The sequence below is a fragment of the Camelina sativa genome, chromosome 17 (assembly GCF_030686135.1).
Source record: "Camelina sativa cultivar CO46 ecotype springtype chromosome 17, ASM3068613v1".
In the NCBI taxonomy this organism is placed as follows: domain Eukaryota; kingdom Viridiplantae; phylum Streptophyta; class Magnoliopsida; order Brassicales; family Brassicaceae; genus Camelina; species Camelina sativa.
Window position 1 is genome coordinate 30,751,392 of NC_141896.1, and position 14,662 is coordinate 30,766,053.

General features: G+C 42.4%; 1 protein-coding gene, 1 non-coding gene and 1 pseudogene across 5 annotated transcripts; 2 read left to right on the forward strand and 1 right to left on the reverse strand.

Moving 5' to 3' along the window:
- Nucleotides 1–583: 583 nt before the first annotated feature.
- LOC147924531 (uncharacterized) lies at nucleotides 584–12,503 on the forward strand. 3 transcript variants are annotated; one of them, XM_087494255.1, is made up of 3 exons: nucleotides 584–831; nucleotides 9,952–11,989; nucleotides 12,042–12,503. In XM_087494255.1, exons 2-3 carry the CDS (start codon nucleotides 11,289–11,291, stop codon nucleotides 12,049–12,051), a joined length of 711 nt encoding a protein of 236 aa, XP_087350381.1. In that variant the 5' UTR covers nucleotides 584–831; nucleotides 9,952–11,288; the 3' UTR covers nucleotides 12,052–12,503. The 3 variants fall into 3 exon arrangements, with proteins under 3 accessions (XP_087350381.1, XP_087350379.1, XP_087350380.1); XM_087494253.1 differs by having other exon boundaries at nucleotides 8,405–12,503; XM_087494254.1 differs by having other exon boundaries at nucleotides 586–831; nucleotides 9,952–12,503.
- On the forward strand, nucleotides 856–7,222 carry LOC147924532 (uncharacterized; annotated as a pseudogene). Its single transcript, XR_015586186.1, has one exon. The product of XR_015586186.1 is annotated as an uncharacterized LOC147924532 (transcript).
- Nucleotides 10,559–10,664, reverse strand: LOC147924533 (small nucleolar RNA R71). The gene has a single exon (XR_015587900.1). It is a non-coding gene; the product is annotated as a small nucleolar RNA R71 (small nucleolar RNA).
- Nucleotides 12,504–14,662: the final 2,159 nt, after the last annotated feature.

Genomic DNA, 14,662 nt, shown 5'->3' on the forward strand with positions numbered 1-14,662 from the left:
CAATCTTAAATATACACCATGCATTCACTTTCCTCACTAATGATGGTTTTATTTGTTATTAAGTTTCTGTTACTCATATCTAAGTATCTAACAATAAATATGTATCAACTAATTGTGTTGATGAGGTATTTTGTTACAACATTTTTTTTCAGTTTTAGTGTTATTAACGATATGTCCAAGCAGTAAAATAAAGCTGTTAAATTAAATATATGGCGATGTTCAGATATTAAAACAATAAATAGACATCTCAGAAAAGTTTTTGTGAAGTTTAAATATAGTTTTTATTAGGAAATCGATGAGATATTATCGAGTCCGAATACTTTCGTGGAGTAGTATTGTGGGTTGTTAAAAAAACAAATCCAAAATACATTCCAAAAAAAATCTTATTCCGATAAGGAGGATTCACAGTTAAAGACATATAATAGAATCAGTTCCAAATTCCATTACATCCCACAAATTTGGTCCACAATAGAATACGGTCTCGGTCAATCTCATTCTCATTGATCACCACGTGCTATTAATTTTTAATAATTTACAATATACACAAACATATATATATACCAAGACTAAGGCTAATCCAAAAGCTGGCATCAAGTGTCATTTAAAAGCTCCCAGGCCCGAGTATCGAGGAAGCAAGTAAAAGGATGGTAACTCCTTTTATCCAGATCTCAATCACCAACAAGTACTAGGTCTACCTTTTTACCCGCTAGTCCGAAGCATGAAGAATTTGAATTTTGGAATACTGGCTGAGAGATCCGGCAACCACACTCCTCAATCTGCCTTAAGCCTCTCCTCCGATCTAAGGATTCTCGTGGTGCAATACTAAGTCTGGTAAACTCTCTTTCTCTTTACATCTTTCTAACCCTTGGAACCTTTTTAAACCTTGTAAACCAGTGTGAAAAGTCTTGACCACCATATTAGCAAACCTGTTTTACAACCTCCGAAGTTACAACCTTTAACCGGAAAAAGAAACCCCACAAACCTGATAGTCAGTATGAGCCGAAACATACCTTACCGCCTCAAAGGGAAAGAGATAGAACAGGGTTTCTCTCCACCACCCCGGAAACGCATCAGAGCTCTAGATCTAGATACGACCGAACTCATTGAAGCCAATGCTCTCACTTTAATGGGACGCCTTACCAATCCGTCGGTGCAACGCCTATGGTCACTCTTCCCTTTCCTATCCAACCGCTGGAATCTACGGGGAACAGCAACAGGAGCGGACCTTGGTAAAGGATGTTTCCAGTTCGTCTTTGAGTATGAGGAGGATATGCAAAAATTCCTGGATAATAGACCATACTTCTTTGATCAATGGATGGTTATACTTCAAAAATGGGAGCCAGTAATTTCAGAAACTTTCCCGGCTATGATACCTTTCTGGGTCGAACTACAGGGCTTACCCAAGCACTTCTGGCAACCAGCCATGTTAAAAACAGTGGCAGAGGAACTTGGCGAATTCATGGACATGGAAATTACTCCTGCAGCAGTAAAAGTTAAAGTCCTTGTCAATGGTCTACAACCACTCACGAAAGAAACTGTAGTAGAGTTTGCAGATGGCAAGGAAGCGATAGTCTACCTAGATTATAAAAGTCTCAAAAATCACTGCCTCCACTGCCACAGACTCACTCATGAGCAGAAGGACTGCCCAGGACTCGCCCGTCCAAGAGAAAATAGGTCGCACTCTGCAACACTTTCGGAACCAACAGCCTCTAAACCTGTCTCAAGAAATTATTATACTCCCCAAGACAACTTTACAGCACCAAGATCAACAGTAGGAGCTTTTGAACCTCGTACCTCAACTGACTTTGAGTATAATCCCAGGAAGAGGAAGACGGCGTACCAAGAGGATAGGTCCTATTCCCAGGTGGAAACTAGATCAAACAATCACCCTCACGTTACTCACCGCAGATCACCTGTCAGATCTCCAGAACATCAAGTGAGAACTTACAAACGAGATGACAGACAAAACTGGTCTCATCAAGGAAACGAAAGTTACCTGAGACGACATAATCTGGAATGGAGAGAAAAGGTTGCTTCCCCTGCCCTATCCAACCAGGAGTTATCTTCATCATCCAGAGCTCGTCGACCCCCTCTCGAAAGATCAGCTACTAGCCCTGAACCAACAACACCGCCACCAACACAAGTATTATCGAGAGAACAAGTGTTGAATGATCTAAGAGAAGTCACAATCCAATACACTTCATGTGTTGATCAAACTGAAAGCGCGGCTAGGAAAATGAGAGTCATACAAGGTGAGAGCAGAAACCTTATGGCTAATACAGCTGATAACATTCTCGCAGCATCCGCAAGCTCAATACAAGTTCCTATCCAGGCTGCTTCCCCAATGCTAACCGATAGTGTATCTCCAAGAGACTCACCCTCAGTGGATCTACCTCGACCAAGAGCACTCACGGAAGAACAACAACGAAGGGGGAGAGGAAGACCACCGTTAGCAAAGGGCTCAACAAAAGTTAACACTACTTTGATGGGAGCAAAGTCGCAGAAGAGAAATCTTACCTTAGGTTCCCTAAAGAAGTCATCAAAAGCCCATGGGGGAAGATCCGAAACAACTGGAGGAAGGTCCGAACCATCGGGGAGAACTGGTAGAAGCAAAGAAACTAAAGGTAGAGGTCAGAGTTGTGAAGTTGGACCCTCAAGGACCGGAAAAACTAAACAAACAAAGGCTCCAAATCCCAAGATTACCTTAATACCGGCAAGCAAAAAGAAAGGGGTGGATTTTCAGAATCCGCCAGCTCCTCTTCCTTAAGAGTTCTGAGCTGGAACTGTTGTGGGCTGAGGAATCCCATGACAGGACAGCGACTTAGGGAAATCAAGAGAAAGATTTCCCCAGATATCCTATTCCTCATGGAGACACGCAACACTTCTGAGTTCGTACTCCAACACCTAGAGTGGATGAACTACTCCTCTTCTTATCTAGTCCCCCCCTCTGAAACAACTGATGGAGGACTTGCCCTGTTCTGGAAACCAAGTGTAAAAGTAGAAGTTATTCAATCGTGTGCAAATTTTGTTGACACAATCATCACTGCAAAAGGAAAAACTTTTTACTCTACCTTTATTTATGGAGAACCAGACCAAGGCAAACGCCATATTATATGGAATAAGATCCAGGATTTTGCAACCTGTAGAAGTGGCCCCTGGTTTCTTACCGGAGACTTTAATGACATCATTAATGATGCGGAAAAAGTTGGTGGTCCGCAGAGATCAGAGAGCTCATTTACTGCTTTGAGAACATTTATGTCTACATGTGACCTCTATGATTTAAAACACACAGGTAATTACCTATCCTGGAGGGGGAAAAGACATACGCACATGGTCAGGTGTCGACTGGATAGGGCCATGTCAAACAGTGAATGGGTGGTTGAATACCCATCTGGCCGCAGTGAATACTTGAGGTTTGAGGGATCGGATCATCGCCCCCTGGTAACATCCTTTGACCCTGTTAAAAAAAGAACAAAAGGGTTATTCAGGTATTATAGGCGCCTTAGAGATAATGAGGAAGTACGACATATGGTTTGTGATGCCTGATCTTCCCTACCAACGGGCACAGTGAATGAACGTATTGGTGCTTGTCGCCACGCAATTATTACCTGGAGCAAGGAGCAACATGAAAATAGTCAGAAGGAGATCAATGAACTAAGGTTAAGGCTGGAGGACAGCATGAACATGAATACAGATAATCACGAGGAGATCTCGCTTATAAACAAAAAACTCCTAGTAGCCTATAAGAAAGAAGAGGCGTTCTGGCAGCAACGCAGCAGACAGCTGTGGCTAACGTTGGGGGATAAGAACACTGGATATTTTCATGCTGCAACAAAAGGAAGACGAGCAGTCAATAATATCTCAGTCATGGAGTCAGCTGAAGGAGCCCCAGTTTTTGAGGAAAAAGAGATTGTTAAGGCAATTACTGACTATTTTCAACAAATCTTTACCTCTCAGGATGGATCTAGTTTGAATGTTGTACTAGATGCGCTAAAACCTCGCATAACTCCACAAGTTAATGAAGTGCTGATCCGAATACCAACAACAGAAGAGATCCACCAAGCTTGCTTTGAGATCCATCCGGACAAAGCTCCAGGCCCTGATGGTTTCTCAGCCAGCTTTTTTCAGTCAAACTGGAGCACGGTGGGAATGGAGATAACAGCTGAGATCCAAGCTTTTTTCATTTCAGGCTCGCTACCTAGGCATATAAACCATACACATGTCAGGCTTATACCAAGAATCCAAAGTCCACAAAAGGTCTCGGACTATAGACCAATAGCTCTGTGTTCAGTGTACTACAAAATCATATCCAAAATCCTGACAAAGAGACTACAACCTTTTCTGCATACCTGTATCTCTGAGAACCAGTCTGCTTTCATCCCAAACAGAGCAATCTCGGATAACGTACTCATCACCCATGAAACACTCCACTATCTGAAAACTTCAAACGCAAAAGAGAGAGTCTCCATGGCGGTAAAAACCGATATGAGTAAAGCGTATGACAGACTTGAATGGAATTTCATTGAAGCAGTCATGGAGAGGTTAGGCTTTCACAGAAACTGGATACTTTGGATCATGTGATGTATCACGTCAGTCTCATATTCATACCTTATAAATGGTCAAGCCCTGGGATTAGTAGTACCAACCAGAGGTATCAGACAGGGCGACCCTTTGTCCCCCTACGTCTTCATCCTTTGCAGCGAAGTCCTTTCCGGATTATGTAACCAAGCGCAGGAACAAGGCAGTCTCCCTGGAATCCGAGTGGCAAAAGCAAGCCCAAGAGTTAACCACCTACTTTTTGCGGATGATACTATGTTCTTCTGCAGATCTGACCACAAAAGCTGCCTGGCTCTGAAAGGAATCATGCAGAAATACGAACAGGCATCAGGTCAGAAGATTAACATTGATAAATCAGCAATCACCTTTGCAAAACATACAAAAGAAGAAGTGAAATGCAGAGTGAAAAGGGACCTTGGAATCACCAAAGAAGGAGGGCAGGGTAAATACCTGGGACTCCCTGAACTGTTTGGACGCAAGAAAAAGGACCTCTTCTCGCAAATTGTGGATCGTATCAAGCAACGGGCCATTAGTTGGTCCTCTTGCTTCCTCTCGTCAGCAGGAAAAATGACTCTCCTCAAATCAGTACTAGCCTCAATGCCCACTTATACTATGACGTGCTTAAAACTACCTAATGGTCTGTATAATAGAATTCAGTCAACCCTTACGAGATTCTGGTGGGACTCAAACGCGGGAAAGAAGAGCATGTGCTGGGTAGCCTGGAGGAGAATGACCAGATCGTTCAGACAAGGGGATTTGGGCTTCAGAGATATTAAGACTTTCAATGACGCCCTATTGGCAAAACTCAGCTGGCGCTTACTAAAAAACCCTGACTGCTTGCTGTCCAGAGTTCTGAGGGGAAAATACTGTCAAACTACATATTTTCTGAACTGCAATGCCTCCTCAACAGCTTCCCACGGCTGGAGAGGAATCTGCCTTGGTAAAGATCTGCTAAAACGAAAACTAGGCAGATTAATAGGTAATGGGGAAACGACCCCGGTCTGGTACACTCCCTGGATGTCAATATCCGAACCTTTAAGTCCGATGGGACCTCCCACACAAGCCACATATTCACTAAAAGTGGCGGATCTTCTCTTACCTAATTCGGGGGAATGGAACTTACCACTGATCAGAGAAACTCTACCAGAGTATGAGAGGGAGAACCTGAAAATTAAACCAAGCACAACTGGAGCAGCGGATTCATGGGCCTGGCTACCAACAGCTTCTGGAACCTATACGGCAAAGTTAATATACTACGAAACGCTAACCCAACGAGAAAGAGGTGATCTCCCCTTCTTACCTCCCCCAGCCAATGACTTCAACTGGCGATCGGCGATCTGGAGCCTGAAAGTCTCCCCCAAAGTGAAGATGTTCCTTTGGAAACTAGCTCAAGAGGCTCTCCCTGTGGGAAGTAAGCTTGTGCAAAAACATGTCACCTTGAGTCCAGACTGCCCCCACTGTGGAGAGGAGGAAACAGCCCTGCATCTCTTTTTCCACTGCCCTTTCGCGTCTCGTGTTTGGAAGCTAGCCCCGGTAGTCACACCCTTTGGGACAGCAACTGTCATTTCAGTCAAAGAAGGGATCTCCAAAGGTAACTGACTGTTATGCCTCCCCCCTACAGGCTTATGGCTAAGCCCTATGGCTCCGTGGATCCTCTGGTCTATCTGGACTACACGAAATCGTCTGCTGTTCAACAAAGAAAAATGTCAACCCTCAGATACCTTATCCATGGCAATACTACGAGGACGGGAATGGCAAGAAGCTCAAGGAAGGAATACAAAAAAACCTACCAGACCTCGCTTCCCTCAAACAATTTCCAACCGAGGTTCGGCTACTTTAGCTCAGTCAGATGCAGCTTGGCGAGTACCGGGGCAAGCCGGTTTTGGATGGAGCTTTCTCGATCAGAACAATAGCACAATCCTGGAAGGTACAGCCTCTTCGCCACAGGTCAATTCACCGTTGATGGCCGAAGCCTTGACAACTCTGGCGACAGTAAGAGTTGCAATCGCTTCGGGCTTCACAAACGTTTTCTTCGCTTCAGACTCGTTGAACCTTGTCAAAGCTCTTAATCAGGAGATCCAATCTAAGGAGCTCCATGGGATTCTACATGATATCCTATCACTATCTGCAAATCTTCTGTATTTTTCTTTCAATTTCATACCCAGAGATCTTAATCAAAGAGCTGATGCTCTCGCAAAAGAAGCTCTGGTTTGTACGGAAACCTAATTTGGAAATGAAAAGTCGCGTATTTGACCAAAAAAAAAAAAATACCAAGACTATCTACATTCAATTTAAAAAATATACTAGTAAGAAAGTAATGTGGCTAAGTATTTATAAAAAATTATAGTATGTATCATAATAATTTTCTTTTAAACTACTAATGAAAATTATAAAATGAAGAAAATTAGTTTGTCAACTAAAAAGTTTCATTTAATTAAATCTATAAATGTATTATACAAAACTATAGATTTACATTTTTGAAGTAAACAATTTTATCGTTTTAAAAAGTATTTCAACTTTTATTTTAAAAATCTCTTAGCTTAATAAAGCATAAAATATCTTATGCAATAGTTAAATATTAAGACCAAGACCACTGGATGTTGGTCAAACAAATATTTTTATTAAAAAAAATAATACAAGGAAGAGAAAGAAAAAAAAAAAAAAAAGGAGAAACGTTCCTTACTTGAACAACTTGAAAAACGTTTCCCAAAAGAAATGAGACAAGTGTCACTTATTTAATAGAACAAATATTAAAAAAAATAAAAAAAATTGTGAGAAACGTTAACCGTTGCTCCACTAAAGATGCCCTAAGATAATCTTATTATGTAGTTAAATATTTGTGTTCTAGTTGTTCAATATGACATACAATATTTGTTCAGTATTTTGGAGAATTACAAACTTTTAATTACTAAAACTTTAAATTAACAAAGTTAAGACTATAATATCTTGTTAATTTATATAATTATTAATTTATCAATATAATTTGAAAATTATTGACTATTGTATGTCATATTGACAAAACACCTTTATTAACTATTGTATGTCATAAAAATAATGTACACGAACATTATGCAAGAAAATTAGTCATTAATTTATCAATAGTGTTTTGTCAATGACATATTTCCGGATTTTGTCAACGCAAGAAAATTATTGACTACACTATCAACACGTTCGTGTACAAAAAATAATAATGCATTAGTCTTCAATTTCTAAGTCTACAAAAATGGAGAATGGTGAATTTTTTTTGTTTTTTGTCAACACGTTTTTTATAAATCTTAACCAACACAACAATACTACACCTTTTTCTCTACATAATTGCAGTTACCTAATTATGAACCACGATTGTGCTAATTCATCGATTAGTCATAAAATATATCAAAGAAAAAAATGCATTTCACGTTTACATTTTTCATTTGATAACTTTCCTACTTTTTACCCATCAACTCATATAATTTTATCAACTAATTTATTTCTCATCTTAGGTAAGCAGCATCATCATCCTCCACTTTATAGAGAGCAAGATAATATAACTAATCAGCATAAGAACTATAGTCGAGTGAAGTGAGATCGTAGACATCTAATTTTATAAAAGGCCCAACAACAGCAAGAATCATATACAAAACCATCCAACGCAACATTGGAAATAAAGTTTAAACTTGTGAGGATTTAGCTGTTGTTGAAGAACTCGTGCGGGATTATGGATGGATAGAACTTCTTTGCCACAAACTTGTACTGCAAAATAACAAAACCACAATCGTTATTAGACATAAAACAACTAAGCCATCATTTCTTGATTCCTCTTACACAATCAAACTTACTTTGTGTTGGCTGTACTTCTCTCTCACAGCAGGTAGAGTAGAGCCGTGAGCAGTACTACACAATCGTTGAAGATCTTTCACACATCCTCTCAACTCCAAGGCTTTATATTGCGTATAGTGTTGCAATGTCGTATTCTGATCCAACCAAGAAACAACAACAAACTCATTTTACTAACATGTACCCGAAGGAGCATGTATCCGAAGGAGCCATCGAGCTGGAAGAACAAGTCTGAATCCCAACACGATCGAGGAGGATCCAAGAGCAGGAAGAACAACTCGAAGATCTACCCGAGGAGTAACCCGACCTCATCCTCGTGTACCCCATCGAGTAGACCCTCGGGCAGGACTGGGAAGCTAGGTCAAAGGGGTTTCCATATATAAATCCCTCCTCTCCTTCCTCGCAAACAAGCACGCCGCAGACCCTCAAACCAGAGAGCGAGAGCTTCTATGAGAGAACTGAGCGACTCAAAACACTTTTCCCCTTTTGTTAGATTTTATTTCATAACTTTTTATCATTTCTTTAGATTTCTATCTTATATTCTTACTTCTCTACTCTACCGTTTATTATAATGCAATTTTCGTTTATATATGCTTTTATGTTTCTTGCTATGATTTTCGTGTAGTGTAGTAAAGTTTCTAGGGATGGGATAGATGATTTTGTGTTCTTGATCGGTTAGGATGTCTTAGTTTGATTGTATATGTTTAATAGATTTCCTTCTAGATTGGTGTTCTTAATGATGTCAACAAACCGAGAGGCTGAGATTAGATCTAATGTGTTTTACCACCGAGAGGTGTAGATGAGATGCTTGAATCTACCAATGCTAGAGGTTTATCCACTTAGCCTAAGAGATTAGATGAGTAAGGGGTTTACTGACAATAATGAATCGGATCATAATGCATGCTTGGTCATGTTTCTCCAACGAGAGTTGGGTAGGGGAGTGATCAAGGTTGATTGTTTCTATCACGAGAGTGTTTTAACAAGATTTTAGAGATTCATTGTCTAGGAAATATTTTCTTGAGGCATGTAAGACATCTGTACTGGTCAGGAATACTTAGGATTCGATTACCCCATCCTTAGAAGCTTTCATATCTTAATTGCTTACATTTTCATTCATCACTCGATCCCTTACCCAAACAGGTACACGATCACCTGCTTCGAGTAACCCCTCGAGTTGTTCATACTTCATTTGCTAACTCGATCATCCCACCTGATCCTGTACTCAAATGCTTGCATCGAGTGCTTAGGTCGTGTGGTTTCTTTGTTTATATTATTTTCTTTCATTATTTTAGGATTGTTAGACAAAACCATTTATTGCTTGGCTTGACTTGCATTGTTCTGATTGCATCCTTCTTGCTAGCATAAACAACTATTTGGATTGATAACCCTTTGTACTACAACTGCATAAGGAATTGATACCTTGGGTGAAAATCCATTTATCAATTTGGCGTCATTGCCATTTGGTTGTATTTATTTTGCTACATTTAGGATTTCAGCACTCGCTAGATCAAGTTATTTTATTTAATTGGTTCAGAATCTGACTTGTTTGCTTTCGTTTTTGTTTGTTTTGAATCTCAGGTACAACCCGAGCACCCACCCGACTCGTCATTCGATCACATGGATCTGGTTGACCCTCATGTACACACTCGGTCATCTACTTGTGCATGCAAACACGATCAAGAGGTAGCCAAAACTTGAGTCCTTTCATAGACAACATCGACAGACCAAGGCTACTCAGACAACAACAAGTTCACCAACCGCAACCAGTAATCATTGAGGAGACAATGAACAATCAGAACGGTCCACCAGCTCCTCAAGCAAGGACCAACATTGGAGCACGAGATGCTCCATCTACTCACACTCAAAGGAATGGTATTGTGCCACCTGCTGTCCAGAACAACAATTTTGAGATCAAGAGTAGTCTCATCCAGATGATACAGAGTAACATGTTTCATGGATTGCCAATGGAGGATCCATTGGATCATCTGGATGAATTTGATAGGCTCTGTAGCCTCACCAAGAAAAAGGAGTTAGTGAGGATGGATTCAAACTCCGACTATTCCCATTCTCTTTGGGAGACAAAGCGCACATCTGGGTGAAATCACTCCCCAATGAGTCCATCACCACTTGGGAAGCGTGCAAGAAGGCATTCCTGGCCAAATTCTTCTCTAACTCCAGAACCGCAAGGCTGCGAAATACATTTTCAGCTTTGTTCAGAAGAACAATGAGACTTTCAGTGAAGCTTGGGAACGTTTCAATGGATACACTACCAGATGTCCTCATCATGGCTTTAGTAATGCTTTATTGCTGAGTACACTTTAAAGAGGAGTGGTCCTCAAGATACAGATGTTGCTGGACACCGCAAGCAATGGTAACTTCCTCAACAAGGATGTTGATGAAGGTTGGGACCTAGTGGAGAACTTGGCTCAATCTGATGGGAATTACAATGAGGAGTATGATCGCAATGTGCGATCTACTGGAGAGGAAGAAGATGCCAAGTACAAGAGGGACATGAAAGCCCTCAATGACAAGCTCGATAAACAACTCAGCCAACAGCAGCAATATAAGAGGAAGAACAATTTTTACAACAAGATGGGGACACTGTACAACTAGAGGATGTTAACTACATCAACAACCAAGGAGGTTACAACAGAGGGTACAACAATTACAAGCCGAATCCGAATTTGTCCTGCCAGAACCCAAATGTTGCCAATCCTCAAGACCAAACCTACCCATCTGCAGTCCAAGGGAACCAGGTCCAACAGAAGCATTTTGTCCAGTACAATCAAGGCTATGCTCCTAAGCAGCAGTATTCTGGCAATTACCACCAACCTACTGCACCACCTGGATTCCAACAACAACAAAGCACGCAGAACCAATCACAAGAAGCTGACCTATGCGGCCTATTTCAGCAAATGATTCAGAATCAGGCATCAACTGCTATGGACACCGCAAAACATTTTGCGGAAATGAGCAACAAGATCGATTCTGGATACAATGATTTGAACGCCAAGTATGATCACCTCAACACTAAGCTGAGGTACCTAGAAGGCCACCACAACAACCAACCAGCTCCAAAGATCAACCAACTCCCAGGTAAAGCTGTTCAAAACCCTAAGGATTATGCCACTACCCAAGCCATCTTCCTTGATGATGACTATGAGGATTACCTCACCGAGAACAGTGATGTTCAAGATAGGGAGGATATGGACCACTATGGGTTAAACGAGGCCAAGTACTACATATCCGAGCATGAACCCGAGCCTTCATCCGAGGAAACTGATCGAGTTGATGATCGAGCAATGGTTCGAGAATCACAAATTAAAGAACAACCCAAGGCGGAACCCCATTACCTACCCGGCGAGGGAGATCGGATGATACATCGAGTAGATGTTGAGATGAGGGATCAACCTCAACTACCTGTAGCAGCGGAAGGGGAACTAGAGGAAAGGTTCAATGCTGCATTTGACATCCAGCTGGAGGCGCTTGCAGAGCATATGGCCAAGCGTAAGGCTCCACCACCTAAGCTTTTGCCACCAGACGAACTTCAAGAGGAATCTGCCAAGGAGGCAGCTTGGCTGGAGAATGAGGTTAAGGAGGCTGTCAAGGAGATTGGGTTTGAGATTCTCAGGAGTGGAGTGTGCTTAGATCCTGAGCTGCGAATCGAGGAAAAATTAGAGGATCCTGGTTCTTTTACTTTGCCATGCTCAATAGGACTTCGGATTTTCAAGAATTGATTGTGCGACCTTAGAGCTTCAGTTAGCATTATGCCACTGTCAATTGCCAACAAGATGGGGTTCACCAACTTTAAACCAAGTAGTCTGTATTTGGTTCTAGCTGAAAGAACAGTCAGATATCATATTGGGATCCTAGAAAACTTGCCACTCAGGACTGGAAGAGTGGAGGTCCCTACTGATTTCATGATCCTTGATATGGATAAAGAACCAGACGATCCACTGATCCTAGGAAGACCATTCTTGGCAACAGTAGGTGCTGTGATTGAGGTGAAGCAAGGCAAGATGAGAATTGAGCATTGGGAGCACTTCAAGAGGGAGTTTGATGTGAAGAAGGGAATTAAGAGGCCAACCATTGATGGTCAAGCTTTTTCCACTAAGACAAAGAAGAGAAAAGTCAAACATCTTGAAAAAGTCAACACCACATTTGCTTTGGAACCTGGACAAGACCTGGAGAATCAATTGAACCAGCTTGGTACAGTGGAGAGGATTTCCAGAATCTCTCCCTCCTAGATCCCATGCTTAAAGAGCATGAAGAGTCAAGCTCAGTGACTTAAAACAAGCTCACTTGGGAGGAAGTCCCAAAGGCATCCTTTATTTTATTTTAATTCTGATTTATTTGTTTTATCTTACTTGCTATTTTTGCATATTTATTTATAAAAAAACAAAAAATGAAAAAAGGAAAATTTGGGGAACCCGAGGCTCAACCCGACACCGTACTCGACGTGTCTGATCGTATCCCTGCTCGGGTGGCGAGTGGAGTCCGAATTCCACAAGCAAAGCCCACTCTCGGTGAAGCCCAAACCACTAACCCTACCTTATTTAAGGGTTTCGAACCGTTCTCCCTCAGCAGCACCGATAAGTCTTTCTACCCTAGAGCTTTTTGTTTTCCTACTTTCTATTCTCTCTCAAACTCGAGTGATCTTTGATTTTCTTTGGGAACTAACCCTATTAATCTCGAAGTTTAGCCTTTTTCTTCTCAAGGACTTGACAATGGAACCACACACAAAAACCTACCAATGGAAGGGACGAAGATCAACATCCGCTGCTGCTACAACCGGACGTGATGCCGTCGAACCTCAAGAATCCCAAGGAAGAGGAAACGTTCCGCATTCCCAACAGCTGGCTGGACGTTTTGCTTCCCCAACCCGACGCTCAACCCGATCCGCCACTCGATCCGGTGCTCGAGTAACCGATCGTGTAGACCATCGAGTTCGCTCACTAAGTCTGATGGCGAGTGTTGTTCGCCGATCTCCTCAACGTAGGGACCTGTCTGCGTCCGAGAGAACTGTTACCAACCTCATGGAGGTCGATTCTGATGCTGGTGGAGAAGAGCAAGGGGAGATCCAAATGTTGCGGCTAAGGAGTCGAGCCGCGGTTGCAAGAGGAAAGATACCAGCCTCCGAGAAGGCTGAGACGGTAGCTGAGAGAGCAGATGAGGAAGAGGATCGAGATACAGAGGAGGAGAACCGTGAGCGAGAGGAGAAATAGAGAGAAAGAACACGCCAAGCCTCGCGGAGGCTGAAGCAGAAGGACGTGGAGACTCCGGCAAAACTCTTCAAGGTTTTCAGGAAGATGAGCTTCGTTGGTACCTGTTACCCTCACCGAGAGACGATGAAGCAGTTGGGCATCGCTAGAGATGTCGAGTTTCTGTTCGACATGTGCCACCTGGGCCATATGATGCGAGCCCAACTTGAAGCTTATGAAGAGGAGACGGTCCATTTTCTCTCTACACTTCAGCTGCACTACTTTGAGGACCACCCGACCCTACCTTCTCCGTGAGAAACAAAGAGTACCAGCTCACTTTCAAGGAGATGGAGAAGTTGTACGGTTTCAAAGCTGGGAGTGGAGAAGGAATGGAGGTTAGCAAGGAGGAAATGAGGTCCCTATGGCTGAAAATATGAGACAAGCTCCCCTACAAGTCCACAAGCTCCAAATCCGCTCAAATAAGGAGCCCTGTCTTGAGGTATTTTCACAAGTCCCTTGCATGCACTCTTTTTGCTAGAAAGGAGACTGGGAATGTGAATAATCACGAGCTCCAGCTGCTGGACATTGCACTGTGTGGAGTTTTGGACAATGCTAGGGATGGTACACTGCTAGTTGGAGATGTTGCGGATACTAACATGGTCTTTGTGCTGCTCGATTAGTTCCTCTACCTCAAGTCATGGGCTATTAAGAGAAGAGAAGGAGGCGGAGAGATCTCCATTGGAGGACTGGTCACACCGATCTTGGTGGCTTACGATGTCCTCTTGAAGGGAGTGGTACACGATCCGAGATGGCTGGACGTAGACTACCTCGTGCTGGCGAAATTTTTAGCCTATGAGAGGCCTAACGACATGATGCTCTTCAAGTTCGTCCATCCAACCGCCGGAGCCGCCCAAATGATCCTACCCAATGTAGTGTGCACCAAGGTCCGGCTGGGAGACAACAACGACTTTGCACCGCCTTTGGAGGAGCTGTACAATCCGGAGGAGGAATTCGAAGCTGAGAAGAGAGAGGCAACCGGGCAAAGACAGGGAGATAGCTCGGAAGATTTTGACTTTGAGGAGTATGTT

Excerpts from the sequence above, each read along its gene's own strand:
- LOC147924531 (XM_087494253.1), top strand. The coding sequence starts at position 11,289 with ATGATTCAGAATCAGGCATCAACTGCTATGGACACCGCAAAACATTTT.